The sequence below is a fragment of the Centrocercus urophasianus genome, unplaced genomic scaffold (assembly GCF_019232065.1).
Source record: "Centrocercus urophasianus isolate 14NV4802_14NV808 unplaced genomic scaffold, USGS_Curo_1.0 seq_72, whole genome shotgun sequence".
NCBI classification, from domain to species: Eukaryota; Metazoa; Chordata; class Aves; order Galliformes; family Phasianidae; genus Centrocercus; species Centrocercus urophasianus.
This window is the reverse complement of record NW_024885333.1, coordinates 81,968-109,605: the sequence shown is the minus strand read 5'-3', so window position 1 is coordinate 109,605 and position 27,638 is coordinate 81,968. Positions and strand designations below refer to the sequence as shown.

The following is a 27,638-nucleotide window of genomic DNA, read 5'->3' as shown; positions in this document are numbered from 1 at the left end:
CCGCCGCCCGGTCCCCTTTTTGTGTGTGTGTGTGTGTGTGTGTGTGTGTGTGTGGAGTGCGGCGGCTCCGCGTGTATCCCCCCGCGGCGGCTCCTCCTCCTCCCGCCCCCCCCGGCCCTCCGCCCGCCGCCCGATGCCACCTGCGCTGCGCTCCCGGGGCTGAGGGACCGCGCGGAGCGGGGAAGGTGAGAGCCGGGCGGGGGGTGGGAGGAGGAGGCCGCGGTCCGTTATGTGCCGTGGGCGGAGGGATCGGGGGGAGTCGGGGGTGAACCGGCTCCAACCGCCCGGGGATGGGGGGAGGGGGGTAAGAGGGGTGCACACAAAGCGGGGGAGGAATGGGGGGGGCGGGGGGAGGAGCCGCCGTGCCGCGGGGCGGAGGGATCCTCTTACACCCCCCGCGGTGATGCGGCCCCGATCCCTCCGCCCCGCGCGCCCCCCCGGAGCCCCCCCGCCCCCCCCACGTCGGTGGGCGGCCATGTTGGCACCGGGGTTATTTTTTCTGCCTTTCTCCCAGGAGCGACGCTCTCAGCCCTGGCGGGGGCCGCGCTCCGTGCCCAGAGGCCCCTCCCGAAGGCCCCGCGCCCCCCCGAGCCCCGCTGCGGCCTTCGGCCCCTCCCCGCCCCCCGGCGCTCAGTGGTATCGATGGGGGTCGCGGCCCTCCGGTCTGCGCCGTCCCCGCGGAGCTCCCCCCGGGCGCGGGGCGGTGCTGAGCGCTGCTTTGTGTCCGTGGCTGTCGGTGACACGGAGCGCCCCTGCGCTGTGCCCGTGGTGACCGAGCTCGGGGCTGCGGGCACGGCAGTGCGGGGCTGCAGGAGGGGCCCTTCTAGTCCAACGCAGCCGCCAGACCAAGCCTTTCAGTCCACGCCGTTCGCTGAGGGGTCTGGAAGTTCCCATCCAACCCCTTTGCTAAGCAGTACCTTGCAACCCAATCCATTCTCTATGGGAATCCTCTTGACTCGAGCTGTTTGCTGAGGGATCCCTTCCAGCCTGGTCACAAAGTGGTCGCTTCCAACACAACCCAACTCGAGCCCTCCCAACCCATTTGTTATGAGATCCCTTCCAACCTGAGCTATTGGCTAAGGGCTCCCCTCTGACACAACCCATTCCAAGTCTGTCTGGTCCCACACTTCTCCTGGCTGCACCTGCTGACTCTGGGTGTTTGCTTTTGAGCTGCTTGCACTGTTTTACTCAACACCACGCTGTGGTGCTGCCTTTCAGTCCCAGAGAAGCCTGGTGGCTGCAGTGGGACAACCCAGCTCTGCATCCTCTGCCCCACTCCGTGCTGCGTCACAAAATGTGTGCAGGCTTGCACTGCCCTGCACAAAACTCATGTCACACAACAAAATGCATCGCATTAGTTTTATCAGCCTGGCTGTGGTAGCAGTTGTCACCCATGGTGAAATGGGGGAGAGCATGCAGGTTGACATGGGGGTAGAGGTTTGGGGATGTTTCTTCTTTTAGGAGAGGCTTTGTGGGGAAATAGGAATTCTGCATCTTCCCTGCACTGAGCCTTGCTGTGTGCTGATGGTTTGAGGTTGCTGCAGATGGGAAGTTTATGCCATGCCTGGGTATAATTTTATCTGCAGTCGTATTGTGCCTAATAGCAGAAGTGGGGCTGTCCCGCAGCGCTGAGCTCTGTCTGGGCCAGGGGTTCTGCACGTGTTGCTCACAGATGGCACCGTGTTGTGGATATATATATGGCTGTGTTATTTGTGTGCACGATCCCACAGCTGCTTGGAGACTGTCAAAGGACCAGCGACTGCCTTCGTTCTGACAGACCTGCCCCACGCTCCTTGCCATTTGCAGGAATGGAGCTGCAGACAGCTGGTGGGCTCCAGAAGCAGCTTCAGGGTAGTACCGTGGTCACAAAATATGTCCCAAATGTTCAGCAGAGCTGCAGAGACACATAGCAGAAAGCGGTTTGTTTTCATCACTCAGCACTTCCAACTTTAAGGTAGATAACAATCATTAAAATTGAGTGTAATAGTAGATTTTAATTAGTAGCATCACACACATCAAAGCCTTTAATAAAATACAGAGGACTTTAAATGAAGGCATTCATAGCAAATTTAATATGGCTGTGGACGAAGTTGGGTACCCAGCAGAGCGCAGAGCGGATTCACCTCAGTGTGAAGGATTGGCTGCCCAGCCTCCACCTGCTCCCTTCTTTCAGAGGTGTTGCTCATGATGAATGGCCAAATAAACACTAATGAAAACATCATCCAACATTTTCATCACTGAGATTATATCAGCTCGAAGCTGTGCCAGTTATTCATTAAGAGCCACCGAAGAACATTATCTTTTCTTCAGGGAAGGGATCGCGGCGTGTCTTGACAGCAGGAACCTTTATCACAGGATTCATTTGCATTTAATGTAACCTCGTCGGGTTCTTAAAAAGTGAAGGTGCGTTCCTTGCCATTGAGTATTTCTATATGAGCATTATTAAAAGTGAGTGAGAAAAGTAATAAGACAGGAATTGTGTTGAGCCTGCACGTCCACCAAGGTTGGACAAAATGGAGAGCAGCGGGCACTCGGAAGTTGGTTTATGTATTAATTTCTACCTTGCAGTGTGTTGAGTCATCTCCAGCTCGTCTGTAGGTCTCTTAGGAGCAGATCCTCGATTTTACGTTTTAGATTTTCTTCTCCGGACCCTCAGCATGAAGGTTGTTTTATAGCAAGCGGTGAGGAAAATTGAAGGGTCAATTAATTCTTAATATGTATTTTTCTCACTGATATTTTTCCTTAGGGAGTTGGGGGAAAGGATTGATACGTTGATAGCGTTTGAACCGCGCTGCAATTAAACCTTCACTAGCAAATCCAGGCTGGCGTAAAGCCTGACAAACCTCTGGCAAGGAGTTGAAAAAAGTTTGGTGCTGAGCTGGGATTTCCTGGGCTGCAGCTGATGCACAGAGCTCAGTGCAGCACAGCTGTGCCACATTCGTGCGGCTCAGCGCACAGGGATGCGCTTTGCCCCAGCTGCGCTCCCCGTGCCCCCGTCTTGCAGCCCTTTCCTGCAAGCAGCCGTTGCAGAGCTCCCATCCCCTGTGGGGTGGATCGCAGGGATGATGTTTCTGGCTTCCCCGGGCCGGCTCTGTCCCCAGCCCCTGCAGTGCTGCCTGTGGGGCTCTGTGAGTCACCTGTGCTGAAATGCAGTGCCGGGAGATGCGTGGCGTCCTGTCAGGTCCGTGAACCATCCCATAATTTCCTCGGTCAGCGGTGGGTGCTGCGCTGGAGGTGGCTGAGACTGTTGGGTGCTTGCTTGGTAGTGCTGTGTGCTGCCGCTTGGTTGGCTCTGATTGCTCAGGTGCTTTTAGGTCCTAAATTCATGTCAGATGCACAGCGGGGAGCTGGAACAGAATGGTCTTTCAGCTCCCTTCCAAGCCAAGCTGTCCCGCAGTGGCAGGCCCCTCCTGCTCCTTTGGCTGTCTCTCCAGTGGTTCGTTCTGCAGTGGTTGAACAGCGTTTGTGCCGTGGTGGTTCTGTACAATCGCACACAGAGCTGTAAGTTGGACTTCTTGTGAGACCGGCTGCATCCTGCAGTGTTAATGCTGTGAATGACTCCATGTGGTGCGTGGAGTACAGATGTGCTTGAACACGAGTTTGTTCCTATCTCAGCGAAGGCAGCGCAACCAACCCAGAGCGCAGAGCAGCACTGACGTGCCCGCATCCTTCGCTGCTCCCAAAACTTTGGAGCAGAGCTGTGCAGCGGTTGTGTTAACTCAGTGCTGGGAAGGCAGGCTGTTGTGGCGGCAGCCCCTGCCCCTCTGGTAACAGCCCACCCCTCCTGCTGGTTCCCACTGAGCAAAGCTCCTCTTTCTGCTTCACCTCCTCACCTGTGTGAGGCAGGATGCTCTTGTTCCTGACCTGCCGGCGTGCCCTCGGGGCTGCGTGTGCTGCAGATGGCTTCACCCAGTAAGCAGAAATTGGGCCACCAGTGGTGCCCTGACAAGTACGGATGTATTTATACTTCTTTTTCTCTTTTTTTTTTTTTAATTAAAAGCCTTAGAAAGTGAAGCTCGTAGAGCAAGAATAGCGCGTCCCATCATGTGAATTCTGAAGGAGGCATTAATTTGAAGTCCTTTTTAAAAGTGGTGTGTGTGTACCCAACATAGTATGTCATAACTTGTTTGTTTGTGTCAGATAAATCAAGCTGTGAATGAAGCTGTAAATGCAGACACACATCCTTTGGAGATGGCTTCAATGGGATGCAGCTGTGCGGCTCTGAGCACAACCTGCTACCCACAGGTAATGGGAAACGCTCCCACCTGATCCTCCCTGCTCACGCTGCTGGGAGGTGAATCCCCTGAGTTGAAACCCGTGGGATGGAAGCTGGATGCTTTGTTTGCCACCTCGCTGAGGTGGATTTAGTGCTTGTTTGGTTTATTTCTGTGTTTTGGAAGCTTGGGAGCTGGCGATGCTGTGCAGCGGTGCCCTGTGTGAGGTTTGTCGTCTCTTTCCAGTTGTTGGGTGCTGGGAATCCAAGAGCAGCCCCCAGTCAGGGCTGTCTGATACCTTTCCAACCACGTGAGAGCGTTCACTGATAATGAGATCATTGGATCTCAGACCAGATTCCCAGTCTCAGCTGAAATTACCATTGGCTAGGATTTTTATTATTACTATTGAAGGAGGCATTGGAGACGAGGATTTCTCCCTTAGGGTGGGGAAATCTGTAACGATTCAGCGCTGCTGGATTTCCCCTGCCAATGGCAATCGCTCCGATCAGCTGCTGTGATCAGCCTCAGGAGTGTGATGGCTGTTGGCTTTTCCCCCTTGTGTGGCGACAATGAGCACAAACCACAGCTGATGGAAATGAAGGATGTGTGTCCTGCAGTCCTGCTGGTGTTTGTGTGGGGCTGAGACTGGCGGTTCCAACCCAAGGGAGGGGAAGCACCTTTCTGCGAGGCTCGATTTCTCCGCGCTTTGTCATTTTTTTCACTCTTTTTTTCTTTGGCATCCGTATTTTCAGCTGCACATCTGCCAACTGTGTGCTGAAGAGCTAAACGTGGAGCATTTATCATTGGGATTAATCATTTTACTGAGCAAAGGCTTCTTACATCCCGAAATATTCGAGATCAAAGCTCTGAAAAACAAAGCTGTTGCATTATAGAAGAGAGGAGACATTTTCTTGGTTCGGTTGATAGAACAGATGAAATATCTGCGCATAATGCAAGTTGGTGTCAGAAGATTCGTGTAACTACAGCCTCTTTAGCATTTTGTCTTTGCATCTTCTGAATAATTACGAGCTGCTGAATAATATATTTCTCCCAATCTGCGCAAAGCCTCCCTAACCTTCCTGCGGAGACATTTGTGTGCGCTTTAATTAATAGATGGGGTTATTTATCCTGTCTGGAGCTGCCCATCCCCGTGGCCGTGCCGTAAGGAGCGGCTCCTGCTGTCAGTGTCGCCTTTTGCAGGAGGAGAAGCTTTGTGCGAGGAGATTCCCCACCACGGTTTTGATTCTGGAGGTTTCTGCAGAGCAGGAATACAGAAAACCATAAATATGTATCGTGGGTCGGTCAGCGTTGGAGATCAGCGCGTCCATCTCCTAGGAGATGCTGCCGGGTTTGATAAGATTTTGTAATTAAACAGAAGTTAACGGGCAGAGGGGAGATGTGGCTCCTTTGGTTCTTGCCTCCCCTGTAGCAGATTTGTGCACAAACCCCCATTTCGGAGCTGCATTTCTGGAGGCTGTTCCCATCTCGTTTGTCAGCCAGAAATAATTTCTGCCTCTTTTGTGTTGTTTTTCTTTTGTCTTAAACAGGAGGAAATTTGTGTTTGGTGCAGTGGGTGAGGGCTGAGCATCGGGAGTTTTATTTCACTTGTTGTAGAGCCTTTCACGGCTCAATTCCTGCTTCCTACCCTTAAAATGCCATTAGTGCTTTTCCTCTTCCTAATAACAAAACTGCAGTGGGTAAAAGGAGCCGGAGATGTCTTTGAGGTGCCGGATGACGTGCAGAGTGAGAGCCTTTCTGAGCGCCGTGCAGTGCACGTGGTTAATTGCTCCTTGGGATTATGACAGCGAGTTGTGATTTTTTGTAGTAGAATGAACTTCGTTTGATGAGAGACCGGCATGTTTTCTTCTGTTGGCTCTTCTTTTTGGCTCATGGATCACGGGAATTCTGGGCACGTGAAATGCCCAATGTGAAACGTTGTGCTCACACTGTGCTGATCAGCAGAGATTTGGGTACGTTGGGGTGAGGTGGCCTCTCCTGGGTTAGGGGTGTTCTGTGTATTCACAAGAGCTAATGGCTGTCAGTTTTGAATTGTTTCCCCAAGCAGAGTGTCCTTGCTGTTAGCTGAAGTGCAGAACTGCCTGCTAACAGGGGTGTAATTCATACCAAGACGGGTCCTTCAGTGTCCCCAGGAGGGCACTGCTCTCACTCGATGCTGCGTGCGCCTCTTTTTGCCCATCTGTCTTTTCTTAGGGATCCAGGGCTGGAGCCCCGTGGCCCCTGGGCTGTGCTGGAAGCTTTTCTTGGGGCTAGCGTGGATTTTCTGCTCTTCAGTTTGAACACTCGGTCCTTGTTTCCAGCCCAGATCTCGTTCCACCTGCAGGGCACTGGAGGCTGTTGATAACTGTGAACTGTGGGTGTAATTCTGACTGGGTGGTTGGAATGTCTGAAGGAACCCTTAACTTCAAGTGCATTCAGGTCTATATTTCAGTGATGTCTGACTTGGCTGCAACCCCAGCAGAAAACACCTGACTGTCGCTGCAGGCAGATCCAGAAAACCTGTTTGGTGCACAGTGGGCTCAGAAGTACCAACAAACTGGGAAGGCCTGGAGAGCATGGCAAGAAGTGCTGAGGGTTGTGATGCCCTGCACTGGCAGTGGTGCGCCCACCCAGGGTTGGGTTGGAGCAGACTTAGAGGTTGTGGTCGGATATTTGGTCTCCTTTGTGTATTGGCAGTAATCTTAGAGTGCTCAGAACCATGAACAGAATAAAAGCCGTGATTATTTACCCCAGTTCCTCACTTATTTTAAGGTTCTGCGGTTGGGACAGTGGATTCTCCTTTTGAAGCCGGTAAGTTGGTTTTGTCATGCAAGAGGAGAGGCGAAAGCGCTCCAGTTTTAAGTTAAAACCAAAGGCTTGCTAGGCAAAGATCGCTGAATTTCCTGAAAATAATAATTCTGTTGTTAGAGTCGTACTTACAATAAAGCTTTTGCTGCCTGACAAAATGCAGTTATCCCATAAAGGGTTTTCTTTTTTCTGCAGGATGGCGGACACGGACCTTTTTATGGAATGTGAGGAGGAGGAGCTGGAGCCATGGCAGAAGATCAGTGATGTGATTGAAGATTCTGTGGTTGAGGATTATAACTCGGTCGATAAAACTACTACGGGTAATTAACTATTTTAGTCCGGAATTATTCCAGCTCTGGGTATTAAGGGGAAATGGCAGTGATTGGTTATGTCTATCCAGTAAGTAGTTGCATTTGATAGCTACGAATCCTGTTAACAATGTAATAAATGCCCATTTTTGAGCTCTTGTTCCAGCTGTGCAGGAGTGAGGTTTCAGGAGGTGCAGAAACCTGGGGGGAGATTCATGCCATGTGGCCAAAGTGCTGCAGAATTGATAAAAGAAGAGCAGGGCGTTGCTTCTCATTGTACAGGGTGCTTCAGGAGGTGTCAGCACCCAGCAGCGACTCTTTCAGGTCCTCCTAGCAGTTCTGAAGTGGGTGAGGTTGACAAGGATTCAGTGGGTAATTGTGTTTCCTCTGTCTTAACTTACATAGTCACGGCAGTGAGATTGAAGCTTGATCATTGTTCCTTCTTTAGCCCATTATTTGGGGTAATCGGTTCCATTCTTTTACTGTCACCTGTTTTCTGTAAATGGAAAGATGCTTGGCTTTGATGTTCAAAGTTTGTGTTTAATGTGCAGGTCAGCAAACATCGTTATCTGCTGGCTGTGTCAGACGTGCAGAGCAGTAATTGGGGGCGTGGAGGCTTTGTTTTCCAGAAGATGATAACTCTGTAAGGAGCTCTGAGTAAAGTGTGAGAGCAGCGCTGTCGGATTGCTGTTGGTATCAGTGCCTTGAGTTGGGCTATTGCACCTATTTTGTACAAATTAAAACTCAACAATTAACGTTTTACGATTTAGGAATTAAAGCATGACTGTCATTAAGAAAAAACATGCTACTGTCCCTTTGGTTCTTCCCAAGTACTTGGGTCTGGTGCATGGTGAAAAGAACACTTACCCTAGAGAAGCGTGTGGGTGAAGTTGACTGACCCATGTAATAAGTTAGGCTTTTGTTTAGCCCCTGGAATTACTTTTTCTTGCTCTTTTAGTTGAGGTTAAGCGTGCGTCAGCCTAATATCTAGAAGAAGAAATGGGGCCATCTTGTTGTAGGCCTGGGGTTCCACGTGTCTCGTGGTCCTGCAGTGATCCAGTGTGCAGTGCCATGGAAGCATTCCTGGAGGTTGGTGTTGTTAACGTTTGGCTGCTAACTTACTGTGTTTGTGGAAGGATTTGGCACCTGGGGCTTTGGAGAGCTGGCTGCTAATTGGAGCTGCTAATTGGAGGTGAGCTTATGGAGGGTTTGCTGACTGCTGTCAGCTCCTGCTTCTGGCCTTCATACAGGGAAAGGTCTGTGAGGAGCTTGCTTTGACAAAGGGTGTTTGGAGCTGGTAAGGTAGGAGGATGTTTGTAAAGAGAAAGGCAAGGTAAGAATTAAAAACAATGACTGCTCATGGCCACCGTGCTGCACTGAGATGTGTTTGCATGAGTAATGTGTTCTAACTGCTGTGCTGACCAAGTTCCAAGGTGAATAATTCCATTTCTTTAGTTGTGAAAGGGTTTTGTGGCTTCAGTTCAGAGGCAGCTTAAGCAACCTCTGTGCATAACTCAGTGCTGAGATGGAAAGTGTCTTTAAGTTCCTTTGGGATGTGTAGATCTGCTTGTCAGACTCACTTAAAAGTCACCACTTCATTGTTAGTAAAATTTGATCAGACACAAGTAATGAGAAGCGCATCGGTGTCAGATGATGCTCAGAGCCCCTCTTGGAAATGTCTTCAGAGTGCCTGGCGCTGCGAGCGCACGAGGTGTCACCATGTAGTGCACTAGTGATGGATATTTCATAGCTCTACTAATAGAAGTGAATGGAGACAGGTGTTTAAATCTGTTACAATTAACAAAGACCTGGTGATAGCAGTGTGCCAGTTAGATTACCGCTTAAACAAAGAGGAAAAATGTGCATGGCTACTAAAATACATCGTTAGCAGATATTTTGTTTATCACTGCAACATTTGAGTACTCTAGTAAAGTTCAAGGATCTTGCTGATGGAATTGGCTTTCCATGGGATCTGCTATCCGAATGACTCCTGGATCCTGTAAAACCGGTGGAATTTGTGACAAAGACCCATCCAGATTGGATTCCTGCACCTCTTAGATTCAGAAGGATTAGGCAGAATCACAGAAATCTTAAGAATTTTTCTTTTTTCCTTTATTTTTTGCTGTTTCAAAGGAGTCACAATAAGCTCTTGGCTTAGGAAGCCAATTTGGAGATCCAGCATCTACCTCGAATCTGTAGTGAGGAAAGGTGGGAAAGGAAAACAAGTGGTGTTGATTCCATCTTCCTTCCTCCGTCCCTTGCTGTGCACTGAGTGACGATGCCTGCGTGGTCTGTGATCTTTAAGGTCCCTTCCAACCCAGCCATGCTGCAATTTATCCCTTTACTCTGTGCTGGAGAAGTGGAATCACAGGCTATTTGTGTTCATCTTATTGATAATTGTATTCTGAGTTGCGGTCAGAAATAGTTGGAGAGGTAACACCTGTGGTCTTTAATCATTAATTAAAGGTATGGGCAGGGATGCAACTGGAAATGCCTGCAGACCTCAGAGGTGTGCATTGGTTTGCTTCGGAAGGGAGGAGGGAGGGCAGTGACCTTTGCAGCCCTGAGGCAGCGTTGCTTTGCAGATGCACAGAACTTGGGGCTGCAGAGCCAGGCCTGCTCTGGTTGTGCTGCTGAGACAAAATGTTCTGCATCTTGGAGCCGTTTGTCTCAAGCTGAGGTTGGCGCTGTGGGTTGGCTCTGCGTTGTTCTTATCTGCTGCAGACTGGCAGGAGGAACGTGGTGCTGATAGGCTGTGGGAAAACACGCAGGAATGCACAGCTTTGCCCTCGGTTTGGTGATAGACACTGAGATTCTGCAGGGTAAAGCAGGGAAACACGCTTGGTTGTGAATCTTTGTGGAGCACTTCAGCTTGCTGGTGGAATTAATCCTCCTTTTGATGGTATCCATGCAGCAGAGGATGGATCCTGTGAGTGGTGGTGGGCTGATGGTTGGACTTGGAAATCTTGGGGGTCTTTTCCAGCCTTAATGATTCTAGGATTGGGTAGGCTTGATGGGGATGAGTTGGTGGCTGGACTGATCCTAGAGGTCTTTTCCATCATTAATGATACTGTGAGTATGGTGTTGATGGTTGATGGTTGGACTTGATGATCTTGGAGGTCTTTGGGACCAACACAAACACAACTCTTCAGCCTGCAATGTGGCTTTTTCTTTCAGAGCTCCGTGTTCTCTGAGCTGCTGCCATCTCCTGTCCTGCAGGGAATCCTTGCTGGCTTTCTGCCAGTGAGGATTTGGGGTGGCCAAGTGCCCTGGGGGCATTGGTCCCTTCTGCAGCCCATGCTGGCCCAGTAACCAGGGGTCACATCCCCCACAGCCTCACTTTGACTGCAGAGCCGTGGGCTGTGTCTGAGCTGTCCCGGCTTTGGGCAGTCTGTTTTTTTATGCTCATGGCTGTCATCTTGCATTTTGTTTTACGTTAATTAAGAAGACTTACAAGCTAGGGCTGAAAAAGGCCCATTAAATCTACCCATTCTCTCAGTGTAAGGTTTTGTTAGGCTTTGTTTTGCTTTTCCCCTCCAGGATGTAAATCACTGTGAGCCAGCCTGGAGCCCTAACATTTATTGCTTTCTTAAACCACAGCATCCTCCTGCATCCTAAATATCTAACTCCCAAACTGACTGACCATACGGCGACAAACATGCACCCAAATGTCCCTGCAGCGTGCTGTACTGCTCAACAGTGCAGAGGTTCGGGTAGGATATTAGGAAATATTTCTTCTCTCCAAAAGTGGCGATGCATTGGAGCAGGGAGGTGGAGCCGCTGTCCCTGGAGGCGACCAAGATTGGGAGCATGGTCAGTGGCCATGGTGGGATGGGTTGGGGTTGTGCTTGGGCATCTCAGAGGTCTTTTCCAGCCTTAACAGTTCTGTAGGTGGGCATGGTAGCTTGGGTTGGCTGCTGGACTTGGTGACCCGAGAGGCCTTTCTCAACCTTAATGGCTCTGTGTCAGACCAGCAGCTCTTCTGGGCGACCAGAGCAGCGGGCTGGATGGGAATGGTCCCACATCCAAAAGTCAAGAAGGAAGATTTCCTCACTGGAGGCAGAAGTCTCTTTTAGCTAATCTTTTTCCATCTTCCTGAATTTCATCTTCAGATTTGTTCCCTGCAGATTAGTTTTAAAATGTCTCAAATTACTGGGACATAAAAGGAAAAAAACAGTGAAAGCTAAATATATTTGAAGTGACGCTCGGCCTAATTTTTCCTTTTCCTAATTTCCGCTGTGTGCTGTTAGCTGTGCCTTTTCCCACTCAAACCAGTTTGCTACATTCTGTGTGTGTGCACAGCTCGCTGGTGTGTGTCTCTGTTGTTACACTGCCCCAGTATCCAGAACAGCACTGTTGTTGACAAGAAAATGAGATGGGAGCCCTGCTGCATGTCCCCCTGACAGCATGACTCCTTTCTAATAATTCCACCATCAGATAACAATACAGCTTACATTCCTGCAATTCCTTTTGCAGGAATCAGAAAGTGCTTTTGATCCTGGAAATGCAGAAATGATGGAAGGAAACTCTGCGCTTCCACGGACCGTGCGGTGAATGCGGGGCAGTGTGAGGTTAAGTTGGGTTAGATGGGAAGCAAAGAACCTTCATCTGGTTTAATCACCATCTGCATCCGCACTGTGTTGCCAGAAGGAGCCTTGGCCTGGCGGGTGCTGCATTGCAGCCCCAGTCTCACTCATGGGTGGTTCTGAGAAGGCTTTGGTGTCCTTCTAAGGGAGGTTGTGCTGCTGTGAAGTTGGGTGTCAGGGAAAGGCTGTGCCCCAGAAGGCTGTGGGATGGACCCGAGCTGCTGGAGCTCAAGAGGCATTGAAACTTGCTTCAATCAGAAGCTTATTTCATCAGCTGGCTTCGCTCCCCTCAAAGGAGCAAAATAAACCATTCCCAGGAGCTGCCTGGAGGATGGAATACGTGAGAGGCCGTAGGAGAAAGAGAAGAATGTAACTTGTTCTTCCTCAGCTGATTTCTGCCGTGATCTTCTCGTTCCCCTGAGGTGAAGTAGTGAATCTATGCACATCTGTGTGAGCTCTAGGTGTTCCAGGACCTGCGGAAGCCTCGTGGATCTCCGTGGAAGCAATCTGAGAGGAGCACTGATGCTCTCGGATGCACTGCTCCAGATTTGTCATCCTCACTAATGAGAGCCTACAGAAAATTGGGCATACAGCTGTATCCTTCCTGGCTACAATAAAAGGAGTTGTGTAGAGGAACTGCTTGATGAAGGGCAGCGTTTCTGGAGAGAACAATGTGGCAGGTCCATACTCAGGGAAAGGGGTCCAGATCACCAGACTGACTTGATCAGAGCATCCTTGTCAACCACTCTTTGCTTTAAATTGACTGAAAGCCAAAGCTGTCTTTTGTTAAATGAGCGCAAGTCTTCCTAGATGATTTTCAGGAGCGTTGTGAAGGGATTACAAAGGTTGCCAAACCCACTGTCCTCTGGTTCCAATTCCCTCCTCTCCATCCCTCCTCCGAGACCTTTCCTTACAAAAACAGTGAATGCTGGAATCGCATCATCCTTTTCACTTGGACCCTGGAGCTCAGACAGCAGCACTGAGTTTGCGCTCGTTGCTTCTGACCCTAAAGAAGCAAATGGTGCAGGATAGGCTGCTTCTGCGTGGTGTAAGCTTCATGGAAGTGTTTGGATCCCTGCTGAGGAGTGCCAGTCGGCAGCATCCAGACTGTCAGTGCAGAGCATCTTCATTTAAAAGAAGCTGTGTTGGCTGTGGGTCAGAATGTTTTGGCACGCAGCAGGTCTTTTCCTGGATTTCCACATTTGCATAGGAAACATTCTCTTTTAACATCAGCAGTTTCAGTGGTGTTGGACCATTTTGTGTCTCTGAAACAGTCTGGATGCTCTTTCCGTCTCGTAAGCGCTGAGTAATGATTCCAGTCCTTTGGCACAGCTGCGCAGAGCGGTGGGGGCCCCATCCCTGGTGCTGCGCAAAGCCGTGGATGGGGTCCTGGGCAGCCTGAGCAGGTGGGGGGCAGCCAGACCGTGGCAGGGGTGGGGCTGGGGCTGTGAGGAGCCTTCTGTCCCAACCGTGCTGCTGTGCTTTGGTTCTGTGAGCTTTAGGGTCCCTTCCAGCCCAGACTGTGCTGTGACTCCATGGTTCTATGATCTTTAAGGTCCTTCACAACCCAGCTGTGCTCTGATTCTATGAAATGCGCAGTCGGAAGATTCCTGTGTGGTTTTCCCCTTCCAGTATGGAAGCCCTTTGCCCTCAAGACATGAATTATAGTAGTAATGGTCTTTAAAAAATAATAAATCATACACTTTTAAAACCTAGACATTATTATTCCCCTATAAGAATCCCTTTGATGTTCCTTACTATGGTTTGAGTTGGGTAAATATGAATATGTGGAAGAGCTTTATGCCAAGAGGTAGAATGGTGCAGAGGAAGAAGGAGCTGAAGCCCTATTAAGTATTGTGTCCATTTTCTGGGTTGTTCAAAATAATAATGGCCTGAATTTTTATTATTATTTTATTATTATTATTATTATTATCCCTCCCACATGATATTTAGAAAATGTGTTGTGTTTTATCTATGCAGATCTGTTGCTGTGTGTGAGCTCTGATTTTTGGGTAGTGCTTTGTGGAGCCAGGAGTTGGCCTCAGTGGTCTTCCAGCTTGGAGTATTCTATGACTGTGTGGTTCTTTGGTTTTCTGGATGAGTGCTTTGGTGTCTGTAGACCATTTTGCCTCCTTTCCCTAGCATATGTCCTTCTTCATCTTCCCTTCCTTTTATCACTTCCCCAGTGCTCAGTTGTCAGTGAGCGCTGCCAGTAGACGAGAAATCCTCCCAGCTGTTGCTTTGGTGCCACATTTGGTGCCCCCAGAAGTAACTGGGCCGTATTCCAGGCTTTGGATTTCCTCATCCTGTGCAAATATTTCTTCTGGTTGGCAAGTGAGAGCCTGTGGAACAAATGGGATCTTGGCTGGAGGATGCGGACAACAATAATGAGCTGCTGGAAACAGAGGGACCCAACTATATGGATTTTCTTTAGGGTGATCATGGGCCACAAAGTCCCTTGGGCAAACGTGCAGAGGTTCTGGGATTCGTAAGGAAAATGTTATAAGGCAGAGCGGTATCAGAAGAAGCATGGTTTGTTTTTCACTCCGTGATCTTGGCGGGCCCTTCCAACTCACGACGTTCTGTGGCTCTGTGGTTGCAGCTCATCATGGAAAATAGTTGAGGCAGATCTCCGTCATGGGAGGCTTGACCCAAACAGCTGGCAGTGCAGAGAGCTGTGGGATGCTTTTTGTCTGTAGGTAATGGGGAGTCGGGTGGCTCTAGTGGTGGACATGGGATGTTTGGAGTTGAGTTTCAATCAGGGCACGTCACTCAAATTAAGAGAAAAAGCACTTAAGCCACTCTGAGATGTTCGTACAACATGTATTATGATTTCGGTGGGAGCCCGATGTTGTCACGTGTTCTGTAATTGTGGTGTTGAAGCATGTCTGGTGCCTCGTGGAAGTTCAGTGCTGCAGTCCTCTTCAAGTCGGAGGATGCTGGACATGGCTTTAGGGGGTTCAGAACTCGTGTGTCCTTCTGGTGCTGGTTAATTGGCACCGAGCTGCCTGGGATTGGCAATGCTCTTCACAAACTTGCACAGCGTTGCACCAGGGGCTGGAGTGAGTGGTTGAGCATAAATTTTCCCAGTATCTGCCAGCAGGTGAATTTGTGCTTAATAGTTAATGAGACTAAAAAAATATTTTCTTTAGCTGCTGTGGTTGTGTTCAAAGGGCGTGCAGAGCCAGGATAATCAATCTCTGAGGTTGCTCGGAGCAAAGAGTTTTGATCACCTTGTTCTTAGGCAGCTCAGAAGGGAGTTTTAACGCAGCAGATAGAAGGGTCTGATAGTTTCACAAGTTTACTTTTAAAGCGTGCTCTGAAAAAGTCATTCCAGTTCTGCAGAAGCTTTTTTCATTGACAAATACAACTTTTGCTCTATCTCTGTGTTTCTTCCAGCCGGCAACCCTCTTGTTCAGCAAGGCGGGCAGCCCCTGATCCTCACCCAGAACCCAAGCTCGGGTCTGGGCACCATGGTGACCCAGCCAGTGTTAAGACCCGTGCAGATCATGCAGAATGCCAACCACGTCACGAACTCCCCGGTGACCAGCCAGCCCATCTTCATCACCACCCAGGTGGGTGCCCTTGCAGCCCCACTCCTGCATGCAGGCTGGGAAGGAAGGTCTGATGCGCTCATCCTTACAGATTTCAGCCAACGAGGACATTCAGGGTTGGGCTGTACCAGGCTCTAAGTGTCTGATGGAGCTGTGGGTGCCCTGTTCGTTGCAGAGGAATTGGACAAGGTGTCCTTTAAGGGTCTCTTCCAAGTCAAATAGTTCTGTGATTCCACAAAGCAGAGAATTTACCTATCTCAGGAAAAAACTGCTGCTGCGAGTACAGCATTTCAAATTGAGCTGGGAGAAGACTTCAGTAGGTGCTTAGGGAAGGAGAGGTCAGAGTAGAGGCTGTAAATCAGTAGGAAGGAGGTCCTGCTGTTGGGTAAGGTGCTGCCTGCAAACAGTATGGCCTTGATTCAGTTGATCCCATAGATGATAGTGCTGGGGGGTGCTCTTTAGATTAGCGGTTTTTTTGTTTCATTTGTGGTTTTGATTATTTTTGTTTGGTTGTTTTTGTAGGGTAGAAACCTCAAATTGAATGTGCTTGGTGTGTTTTTGGTATGTCAGTGATTACTGTTTGAATGCAGGGATTTCCTGTGCGGAACGTGCGGCCTGTGCAAAACACCATGAATCAAGTGGGAATCGTTCTGAATGTGCAGCAGGGTCAGACAGTCAGACCCATCACCCTCGTCCCAGGTAAGGACTGAAACGATCCAAGCCATGCTTCTGTCATCTTTCTTTACTGAGTACCAAGGACAGATATTACATATTTGAAATATGCAGCTGAAATGCAAACCTTGGAGCTCTAGAGAAAGGGCTTTTCCAGTTCTGTAGTTGATGAAATGTGTGTATTAGTTGCTCCAATTCTGCCAGTTGTGTGCAGCTGAGAGTGGACCCTTTGGCAGCAATAATAAACCACTGGGCAGATGGGGGTCTTTCAAGTGGAAGGAGTGCCTGCCTCACAGAACATTGTAACTTCTTTCAAAATCACACAGAGTCTTGAGAGGTGTGGCATGTGGGGATGTGGTTTAGTGGAGATGGGTTGGGGTTGGACTTGTTGGTCTTGGAGGTCTTTTCCAGTGGTAATGGTTCAATGTGCTCTGATTCGTGTTCAATTCATGCTGTTTGGGAAAGAAAATTTAGGTGCTGAACTTGTAAAACTTTCACTGAAATGAGTGGGAATTTGGGGAGCTTGGCTCCAAGTGTTAGAAAACAGATCTTACCCTGGGCAAGGGAAGGACTTTGTTGATTTGACCTCCCTTTATTCATTTCTGTTTGAAGCCCCAGGTACGCAGTTTGTCAAACCAGCAGTTGGCGTTCCTCAGGTGTTCTCCCAGGTGGCCCAGGTGAGACCAGGTACGACCATGCCGGTCCGACCCACCACCAACACTTTCACTACGGTCATTCCGGCCACGCTCACCATCAGGAGCACAGTGCCGCAGTCCCAGTCACAACAGCAAAGTAAGTCCTCTCCCAGCACCTCCACAACTCCTACTGCAACGCAGCCAACACCTCTGGGACAGTTAACTGTGCAGCAGCCAGGGCAGTCCAGTCAAGCTACTAACCCCAAATTAGGTAAGACTTGGAGAAGCAAGGGGACTCGTAACGCTGTCTGTAATTTGCTTTTCAAACATGCAGCTTAGAGCTGAAACGCAGAAGTTGAGTCAGAGCTCCTGGGTTCTATTTTTGCTTTGGGCACTGACTCATGCTTCATCTCCTTACCAGCCTGGACGACAACGAGCATCGTGTCATAGTGCCCAGTTTGCTTTGAGAATCCCTTAGATTTCGTGTTTTGGAGGATGTTCTGAGACCATCAGTTAGAAGTCCCCAAAAGGGGAAAGTACTGTTTGTTAATCGCTTGTGATTTTCAAAGATAATGAGCAGACAACTAGCAGAAACTAGGAGCAGGGCTTTTTTTTTTTAACGCTGAGTTCATGAGCGATAGGATCGCTCAAAAATAGCAACAGACAACTTAAAAAAAATATATATTTCTTCATGCAGCAAGTTTCACTTTGTTTCTACCTTTAAGTGGCCTTCATTGCCTACAGCTGCATGTAGGAAAGAAGTACAAGTGGTTTTGTGACCATCAGTATCTTGTTCAGTCCACTGTAGGGAATGGCTCGTGTCTTAGAGCATGATCTGGAAGGGAAATTTACTTGCCCGATCATTCCCCTTCGCTTTGCTGGACAGAATCGATGGCTGGTAGAAGATGAAAGGTAGAAGAGCAAGACAAGAGACATGCAAGTGGGGGCAGGCTTCACCCAGTGCATCAGCTCTTACCAGTTCTTATTAATGCTCCTCTGTTATCCGCCTTTGGCAGTGAGCATCGCGAGCTTTGTGACCGTGAAGAGACCCGGAGTGACTGGTGAGAACAGCAACGAGGTTGCCAAGCTGGTGAACACCCTGAACACTGTTCCCTCGCTGGGGCAGAGCCCTGGCCCGATGGTGGTGTCCAACAGCAGCCCGGTGCATGGCTCCCAGAGATCCAGCGTGTCGGAATCGTCGTCGTCGTCATCGTCGTTGAAAGGTGTGGTGATGAAACTGCTGAGATCTCATTGTTTCCATGGGCACTCGAAAAGCTTTCCCATTCATTCCTGAATCTTTGTCATCCGTGTGTCACTTTTTATCCAGTGGCCGTATTTCATTTGTTATTGCTTGCATACATTATTTTCCATTCAAAATTATTGATGTGCATAATGGAAACGCACACAGCCGTTGCACTCTGCACGAGGAGGGGAAAGAACCAAATCCTGGCTGCTGTTCCATCACCTCCTTAAGGAGTCTCAGAGTCCTGTGGTTCTTTGAATGCACATTTTGTGTCATCTGTGCTGAGTTTCTGTGTACAGGTAGGGGTGAAGGTGATGGAGAGGAAGAGGGTTATAAACTGAAGTGTGAAATGGCCAAAGAAGGAAAGATTAGTTGAGCCTTTTGTTTTTAATTAGTGTAATGTTGAGATACTCCACATTAAAGATACAAGGGTGTGTTTCAGCATACAGATTGTGGGGAGTTTGCATCCTGGACCTGAGACAAGTAACGATTTTCTTTTTGTTTTGTGTTGTGGTGTTTTTCTCCCTCCTGCTACAGTCAGTTCATCTCCAATCCCCACCTTTGACTTGCAAGATGGTGGCAGGAAGGTCTGCCCACGGTGCGATGCTCAGTTCCGAGTCACCGAAGCTTTAAGAGGACATATGTGCGTAAGTAACCGCTCTGGGATGAGCAGTTTTCCTGGATCAGGGGTTGTGTGAAAGGGAAGAAAATAGCAAAGGAGAGCCTTTGTAAAGTCCACAGCATCCTTCAGGATGTCAGGACCTCAATTGGATGTCCTGCTGGTGCCAGGATTGTTTTTCAATCCTACTGACAGCAAGCAGAGATGTGAATGTTAAATCTGCTTTATTTTTTCCTTCAGAGTTTCCTGGAGTGTACCTGCCTCCTTTTAGTCCTGGTTAGCCTTTGCCTGTTTGCCCTTATTAGCATCAGTAGTTCTTCCTGGATATTTCTGAATGTGTGGCTTTTATTTTTCTTTTTTTTGTCTTTTAGTACTGCTGCCCTGAAATGGTGGAATTCCTCAAGAAAAGAAAATCTCTCGATTCTGAACCAAATATCCAATCTGCAAAGCCTCCATCTCCAGAAAAAAACACAGCTGTTGCTTCCCCACCCTCTTCCACTCCTATCCCTGCACTGTCCCCACCTGCTAAAGCTCCAGAGCCAAGTGAAGGCGTGGTTGACTCGTCCCAAAGTAAGCTCATCATGTTGGTGGATGACTTCTACTATGGCAGAGACGGTGGCAAAGTGAGCCAGCTGCTGAACTTCCCCAAGGTTCCGACTTCGTTCCGGTGTCCACACTGCACCAAGAGGCTAAAGAACAACATACGGTAAGGGATGCAGCAGGCCACAAGAAGGCTGCGGTGTTCTGGGTGCCTCAGATCTGCAGGAGTGAAAATGAGGTGGGAGCAGCAGTGTCCCAGGTGTCCCTTGTGTGGGTGTGCTTTGAGCCGAAGCAGGAGAGCGAGGAGATTCGTCTGTCATCACACAGTGGGTCAGGGAAAGGTAGAATGGATAAGAAGAACGGAAAGCTGGAGGAGAAGAGTGGAAGAGAAGAATAGTGGTTGGGGTCAGAAGTGCTCCAGAGCGCTGTACTACAACATCTCCTCTGTAACTTCCGGAGTTACAGAACAGGGGGTTGCTGGATAGGGGATTTGTGTGCTGGTGTTGGGAAGAGTGAGAAGGAACCTCCTCAGTGCTCTTTTGAGTCGAAGGTTACTTTGGTTTTATCATTCAATCTTTTGGGCCCTTAAAAGTAATGATAAAATGTGTTAAAAAAACTCCTGGTGTAGCATTCCTAGTGCTGCCAGGACTACAGGTGCAAAATGTGTGGATTTCTGCTCACACCCTTTCTGTTCATAAGATTTATGAACCACATGAAGCACCACGTGGAACTGGACCAGCAGAACGGAGAGGTGGACGTGCACACCATCTGCCAGCACTGCTACAGGCAGTTCTCCACTCCGTTTCAGCTCCAGTGCCACTTAGAGAACGTCCACAGTCCCTATGAGTCAACAAGTAAGCTGGTTTTGCTGCTGTAGTTCTGGGTTTGAGAGGGTTTTTGTCTTAGGTTAATAGCCAAGCTGTTAAGATTAGTACCTTAACAAAAAAAGAGTAGTAATGATTTCTTTAAGGAACTCTTGTTCAGGGGAACTTGGTGTAAGCGGTGGTGTGTTTTGCCTTGTTGTCTTTGTTGACCTCCAGCTGTTAGCTGCTTTTTCTTTTCTTTTTTTCTTTTGCAGCAAAGTGCAAGATTTGTGAATGGGCATTTGAGAGCGAGCCGATGTTCCTGCAGCACATGAAAGACACGCACAAGCCGGGGGAAATGCCCTATGTTTGCCAGGTACTAAAAGCCATTTTAAAAAAGGGGGTGTCATTCTGGTGGAGGTGAGGCTTTGCGACACCTTTTGTCGTCAGGAGGTTTGTGCTGGATTCTGAACATAACATCTCCACCCAGGGGCCCGGCGCTGTCCCTCCAAAAGAAAGGCCCTAGAAAATGATTTTTAATATTCCAACTGTGTCGCATCGACTGTCTCTTCCTTTTCCTCATGGATCTGGAGTTTGAATTGTGACCCCTTTCTTTTGTGAGAGGTTTCAGTCAGTTTCCCCAAGCTGCTCTGACTGCTCTGCCCAGTTCGGCGCCTCACTAATGGAATGAGAAAGTTCTTTGGAACCTGGTTCCAAAACCCCGCTGATCGTCGCTGGGGATCTGCACGGTGCCACTGGATCCCCATCCTGCAGCGGTGGAGCTGCATCCTGAGGTTCTTTCAGCACTGTTTCTGCCCACACCTGCAGGTGTGCCAGTACCGCTCGTCGCTGTACTCAGAGGTGGACAGCCACTTCCGAATGATCCACGAGGACACGCGGCACCTGCTCTGCCCCTACTGCCTGAAGGTCTTCAAGAACGGCAACGCCTTCCAGCAGCACTTCATGAGGCACCAGGTACTGTGTCTGTCCTCGCCTGTCTGCAGAGATTCGTCGCGGGCACGCGGGGAGGTGCTGGGACGGGGTTCAAGTGAAAGAGGAGAGGAAAGGAGAAAAGAGAAGAAAGGAGAGAAAACCTGTTTGAAAGAGGGGTTTTGGTGGAAGCTGTGTTCACTCTGTAACAAATGCAATTTGCACGCTGTCATTCTGGATGTTTCACAGGGGTTGTGCTGCAGAGAAGAGGCACTGCTCCTTTAGGAGCAGCACAGAAAGAAATGCGTTTTTGCTGGGCTGTGTGTGTGCTTCGTGTGGTGGTGAACTGGCAGCTCTGTGTTCATTGGGGGTTTAACTTTTTTCTTCAGGTAATAAATAAATAATGCTGTACACATGCAAATGCAAATCGGCCTGGTAGCTGAGCGTTCTGTTTCCATGTGTGCTGGTGGTATTGACAACATATTTGATGTGGGTGTAGCTGGAGCGTGCTTGCAGAATGCAGAAGTGTGGCCTGCTTACCACGTGCCTGCATTTATTTGCCCCAAAGCCCTCCATTGGCTTCTGGAGGAGGCAAAGGCAAGGCAAGCTTGGAACGAATGTTTCCTCCTAAGTCAAGTACTGCTTTTTTAATTAAAAAATATGCAAAAATAGTGAGATGGGGTCAGTGGGAAGGGAGTGCTGTGCCGGTAGCCCTTTCAGGCTCTAAAAAATTGGGACTAGCTTTGGTTATAGGAGGGAATAGTGCTACTTTTCTTCTGTTTTTTAAAAAGCAAAACAACCTGCTTGCTGTGGGTCCTGTTCCTCTGACACAGAATGTGTTTCGTTTGCATTTGCTTTAGAAGAAGAGTGTTTATCATTGCAACAAGTGCAGACTCCAATTCCTGTTTGCTAAGGATAAAATTGAACACAAGCTGCAGCATCACAAAACGTTCCGAAAGCCCAAACAGTTGGAAGGATTGAAGCCTGGAACCAAGGTAAGAAACCCCAGTGTCAATCCTGGTTCCTTGGGAGACATCCATGGTGTCTTTATGGGTGTGGGCAGAAGAGATGTTTGCCTCATCTGCATCCAGTACATCACATTTGCTGGCCCAGCCAAGGCATCTACAATTGAAGGTGCCTCAACTTGTTGACTGGATGCCTTCTGTTCGGTGCAAACAGGCTCAAGCCTTCTGTCCTGCTCTGGGTGGAACGAGTTGTGTCGTAGACCCGTTTATTCCCTTAAGTGCCCCAACCTGCCCCAAGAGGAGTCTGAACTGAGATAGCTCGCTTCTGCCCTTGTGCTGTAAGAGTGCTCTGTTCTATGCAGGTGACAATCAGAGCATCACGAGGACAGCCCCGGACGGTGCCCATCTCTTCGAACGACATGGGGCAGAGTGCTGGGCAGGACGCCGCGCCGCTCTCCTCTGCTGACCCACAGCCCATCTTCCTGTATCCACCTGTCCAGAGGAGCGTCCAGAAGAGAGCCGTCAAAAAAATGTCAGACTCGTTGCTCAGTTTCAAATTGCAGAGATTTTCAGGGCAATGTGGTGGCTCTTGTTGTGCTGCAGCGATGGCTGGTCTGTGTCTCGCTGGTTGCCAAGGAAATGTTATGCCAGGAGAATCTAGCTTCCCACAAAACAACATTAAAGCATGTTACGAAAGCTCTTCAGATGAAACTGAAAGGCAGAATTCCCTGTGGCAGGGGGTTGCACATGGCAGGGGTTGTTGGAACTGATGATCTTTGGGGGCTCCTCCAATCTTAAGCTATTCTGTGATGATTAATTAGGTGGGCAATTTGACAGAAACAGTGAGACTCCATCTCCAAAGGGCTTTCTGCCCACCCTGTGCCATGCCTCTTTGTCTTCATTTATTTTCATTTATTATCCACTCCATTGTGATGCGGGAGGCATTGAGCCTGACACTGAGGCACCCAAAAGCTTTGGTGCAGGACGAGACCAGTTTAACTTCAGGAAGCTGACACGTGTCCCTAAATGTGTGTGCTGATGGTGGCTGTAGCTGCAGATGCCTTTCCCACTGACGGCCACTTCCCTCTCTTCTCAGGAGCGTCCTGGGCAGGCAGACCTGCCTGGAGTGCAGCTTTGAGATCCCCGACTTCCCGAACCACTTCCCCACCTACGTCCACTGCTCGCTGTGCCGCTACAGCACGTGCTGCTCCCGAGCCTACGCCAACCACATGATCAAGTAGGTGTGATGGCTGAGTGTCGTGGCGTCCCACAAAGGGGTTCCACACCAGTGCCTGGTCTGTAAGGTGCGCGTTCTGTGTCTGCACAGATGTGGGCGACGGCTTTGGGATAAGATGGGAAAACTGGGTGTGAGAGCTGAAGGATCCGTGGCTAACAGCATGCGTCCTGCAAGCTCGTTGTTCCGTGCTTCTAGGATTTCTTGCTAAAGTCCCATATTCACATGAAAAATACCATTAAAAAGTAAATGAAAAGAAGTTATGCTGTGGTTTTATAAGCTTGTACAGGACCTTTGTTAGACCCCATTTTTGCTTTTTTAGCAAAAAATTTTTAGCATTTTTGCTTCTTTAAATACAAGACAAAATAGGAGGATTGAAGCCAGGGTTGGGTCTGTCTTTGTAAACATGCCAGATTTCATATGGCTTTATAACCTTCAGATATCTGGAACAATTCTGACGTTTCATTAACCCTTTTGTCATACAGCAACCACGTTCCCAGGAAGAGTCCAAAATACTTGGCTTTGTTCAAGAACTACACTGCCTGGTAAGGGAAGACTTGTCCTCTCAATTTAATCACCCGGGGATCCGGTGTGCGTTCATTTCCTGATCTGTCCTGTTCTTTACTTTCACATCTGCTTCTTAAGAAGCACTACTTAATATTTGCAATGCAGCAACGTAGATCAAGTGAAGGCAACCACCGCTGCCTTCCAGAGGGAGGTCAGTTCCTTAGGGAGGGGACACTGCAGTGCTCAAGGGTGATGTTTTCTCCCTGATGTGGGCACGCACCTCTTGTAATAGCTTAACGTTGGTACGGAGCTCACTTTCTTCTTGTTGTACAGTGGTGTGAAGCTGTGCTGCTCCTCCTGCCTCTTTGCGTCGTCGGAGGGTGATGTGATGGCCAAGCATTTGGTCTTCAACCCATCACACGAGTTCAGCAACATTATTTTCCGAGGTAGGAGTTTGGAAAAGGAGCAGAAGAGTTGGAATAATTAGTGAAAGATGTAATGCATGAGTTCCTGGAGCCCAGCTCAAACGCAGCCGTTTGTCCCAGCACTCACTGACTGCTGAGCATCAGTGAAATGCAGCTTGGGGATCTTCTGTAGTTGCTGAATGTGTTGCAATTGTTATGGAGATGAGAGCTAAGTCTCCAGTGAGGCTGTCAGCCTGAGCTCAGCCGTGTATCTTAGGTCTCAGGAGATATTCCCAGGAAGGAACAATGCAGAGGGCTTCAGAGAGCTGCTCTGTTCCTTTGAGACATCATTGTACCTTTGTGACACCAAGAGGCCTGGAGCAGCTGCTGATGTTGGGCTTTGAATGGGGCCCGGAGCTGCTGCTCCAACCATTTGTTGCCATTCGTGCAATTTGCAAAACTGAAGGTCACTGCCTACAGCATCTGGCCGAAGTTGAGCTTTCCTAAGCAAATTCCCGGTGTTTATTTCTGATGGGTTTGGGTTTCCGTGGGGTTTTGGTGCTGCTAGCGGGCAGTTCTCATTGGTTTGGATGTGGGTGCAAGACCTGTTGGGGAAGGGGTTGAATGAGCGTCGGGTTCTTGCAGCAGATGGGGATGCCTGAGCCTTATCTCTGCGAGAGCGCTGTGTGTTTGCACTGACTTCCTGCTTGTTTGCAAAGCCGCAACCGTCTTTGTCTTTTTCTGCAGGGCCTACTTGGATATCACATTCCAGGTAAACTCTTTGTGAACTCTCCTGTCATCTGTTCAGTCTGGAGGTCGGTTGCTTGTTTTCCCCCTGCGGTTTCATTTCCTTGGTTTTAAGAAGGCACTGTGTTCTCTCCCCAAGGCACATCCAGCCCCAGGACAGAAGCATGAAGAACACGTGCCCTGCCTATTCCCCCAGTAAAGCTGCTACTGTGAAAACTAAGTCCGTGTTACCCGCGAAGGATGACCTGGAGCCCGAAATGGCACTGGCAGCCCACACCCGGCCCCTGCTCTGCCAGGAGGAAGAGTGTTTGAATATCGATGCTCAGGAAGACGAGCAGCCAATGAAGGAGGCGGAAGCTGCAAGCAGAAAGGAGCAGCTGTCGGTGAAGAAGCTGCGGGTGGTTCTGTTTGCGTTGTGCTGCAGCACCGAGCAGGCGGCCGAGCACTTCCGGAACCCGCAGCGGCGCATCAAGCGCTGGCTCCGGAGGTTCCAGGCTTTCCAAGAGGAGAACTTGGCGTCGCTGTCGGAGGGCAAATACCTGAGCTTGGAGGCCGAGGAGAAGCTGGCGGAGTGGGTGCTCACTCAGCGGGAGCAGCAACTCCCCGTCAACGAGGAGACGCTCTTCCAGAAGGCCACGAAGCTCGGCCGCTCCCTGGAGGGCGGCTTCAAGATCTCCTACGAGTGGGCCGTGCGGTTCATGCTGCGGCACAACCTCAGCATGCATGCGCGGAGGGCGGTGGCCCACGCGCTCCCCAAAGAGGTGGAGGACAACGCCAGCTGCTTCATCGAGTTCGTGCAGCGGCAGATCCACACGCAGGACCTGCCCCTCTCCATGATCGCGGCCATCGATGAGATCTCCCTCTTCCTCGACGTGGAGGTGCTGAGCAGCGACGACAAGAAGGAGAACGCTCTGCAGACGGTGGGGACTGGCGAGCCCTGGTGCGACGTGGTCCTCACCATCCTCGCCGACGGGAGCGTTCTCCCCACGTTGGTCTTCTACAGAGGTCACGTCCAGCAGCCCGCCAACGTGCCTGAATCCATCATACTGGAAGCGAAGGAGAACGGCTACAGCGACGACGAAGTCATGGAGCTGTGGGCATCGCGAGTGTGGCAGAAGCACACCGAGTGCCAGAACAGCAAGGGCATGCTGGTGCTGGATTGCCACCGAACGCACCTCTCGGAGGAGGTACTGTCCCTGCTGAGTGCTTCCAGCACTCTCCCGGCTGTCGTGCCCGCCGGCTGCAGCTCCAAAATCCAACCCCTGGATGTTTGTATAAAAAGGACTGTGAAAAATTTCTTGCATAAAAAGTGGAAAGAGCAGGCCAAGGAGATGGCGGACTCCACGTGCGATTCGGACATCCTTCTCCAGTTGGTTTTGTGCTGGCTGGCGGAGGTGCTGGAGGTCATCAGTGACTCTCCTGAACTCGTGCAGCAGTCCTTCCTGGTGGCCAGCGTGCTGCCGGGGCCGGACGGCACGGCCAACTCGGCCACGCGCAACGCCGACATGCAGGAGGAGCTGATCGCGGCGCTGGAGGAGCAGCTGAAGTTGGGCGAGGAGCAGCAGCCGCAGGAGGCGGCGGAGGGAGAGGATCAGCCCCAGAACGAGGAGTGCGCCGACCCCGAGATCCTGCACCAGCTCTTCGAGGGGGAGAGCGAGACTGAGTCGTTTTACGGCTTCGAAGACGCCGAGTTGGATCTGATGGAAATCTGAGCACTGATCTGCGAGCTGGTGATCTGGAAAGGGTTGTTTTTTCAATAAATGTTGGATGAGACCATTACACTTCCCTGTGGATTTGTGGGTTTAGGAAATTTGTAGGCGATCACTCAGATAAATAGCCATTTATGCTGTTCATTTATAAGTTTTGTGCTTTTTTAAAGAAAAATCACTGTGTTGGTATTTTCTGAAAATATATTGTGGGTGAATATTTTTGCGTTTTCTTTACCTCACTGTATCATAGTTTTCTGTTTTTATTGTGCAGAAATGTTTTGAATTATACATTGTCAATGTGACCATTTCTAAAGAAAGGAGAACAGATGTAGCTGACGAACCGGTATATAAACCTTTTGGATGTCTTAACACAGGTTGTTTTTTTTTAACACTTGACCCGGAGCTTTAGGTTTCTGTGCTGAATTTAGGTATGAACGATTGCTTTAGCGTGTGAACCTCCTACAGTTGGCCCTTGCGAGTTGGGTTTGGTTTGCTTTTTCTTTCTTTTTAATTTTGTTTTCTTTTAAAGAGTAATTCCTTGGCTTGTGAGCTGGGACGCGGGATCCGAGCACAAGCGGAAGCGTTTTGCCTGCGCAACGCCGGCGATGGTTGTGGAGCCCCGGCGCTGCTGCGCGGTCGGGTCGGGTCAGTCCTCCATGGGAGCCACCGGCAGCACCGCGCTCCAAAGAGTCCCGAGAGTGCAGATGGAGGAGGGAAGCCGAGGCTGCCTTGGTCTTCCCCTGTAGATGGGAGTTAAATGTATGGACCATTAAGCGTTGATTAACGACGAGTAGTTGATAAACGTGCTTTAAGCAGTGGCATCAGACACTACGTTCCTTAGCATTAGAAATCTGATTTAACGAAACAAACTGTGACATGCACAAAAAGAAGACGTTTGTTTTTATTTTTCACTGCCAGCTTAAATTTTTCTACAATTTGCATGTTTGAGGGTTTTTTAATTGTATGTATTACGGTATAAGCGGAAGCATTTTGACATACAGAATTCGGAAGCACCTGCACCTTTCTGTTTCCATAGAGGTTTTGTGAACCTGCCCTATGACCTAAGGAAAGCAGGAGGCAGCATGTGCAGACCTGTAAATGGTTCATCTTTAAAATGTACATACGTGGAACATTTAATAAAACCAGGGAAATGGATTTATAAA

At 49.5% G+C, this 27,638-nt stretch overlaps 1 protein-coding gene across 5 annotated transcripts; it reads left to right on the top strand.

Moving 5' to 3' along the window:
* Window positions 1-122: 122 nt before the first annotated feature.
* On the top strand, window positions 123-27,638 carry POGZ (pogo transposable element derived with ZNF domain). 5 transcript variants are annotated; one of them, XM_042837510.1, is made up of 18 exons: window positions 123-185; window positions 7,215-7,339; window positions 15,313-15,488; window positions 16,058-16,166; window positions 16,752-16,931; window positions 17,791-17,997; window positions 18,555-18,664; window positions 19,008-19,342; window positions 19,876-20,030; window positions 20,255-20,355; window positions 20,808-20,954; window positions 21,770-21,904; window positions 22,237-22,406; window positions 22,971-23,111; window positions 23,594-23,653; window positions 23,949-24,061; window positions 24,767-24,791; window positions 24,906-27,638. In XM_042837510.1, exons 2-18 carry the CDS (start codon window positions 7,216-7,218, stop codon window positions 26,476-26,478), a joined length of 3,861 nt encoding a protein of 1,286 aa, XP_042693444.1. In that variant the 5' UTR covers window positions 123-185; window position 7,215; the 3' UTR covers window positions 26,479-27,638. The 5 variants fall into 5 exon arrangements, with proteins under 5 accessions (XP_042693444.1, XP_042693443.1, XP_042693440.1 ...); XM_042837509.1 differs by having other exon boundaries at window positions 16,752-17,045; window positions 21,773-21,904; XM_042837506.1 differs by having other exon boundaries at window positions 16,752-17,045.

Bases quoted from the DNA above. Each gene is read 5' to 3' on its own strand.
- POGZ (XM_042837506.1), top strand. From the start codon at position 7,216: ATGGCGGACACGGACCTTTTTATGGAATGTGAGGAGGAGGAGCTGGAG. The intron at 17,998-18,554 runs GTGTGGTGATGA...CTCCTGCTACAG, and splicing joins GTCGTCATCGTCGTTGAAAG to TCAGTTCATCTCCAATCCCC. The intron at 18,665-19,007 runs GTAAGTAACCGC...TTTGTCTTTTAG, and splicing joins CTTTAAGAGGACATATGTGC to TACTGCTGCCCTGAAATGGT.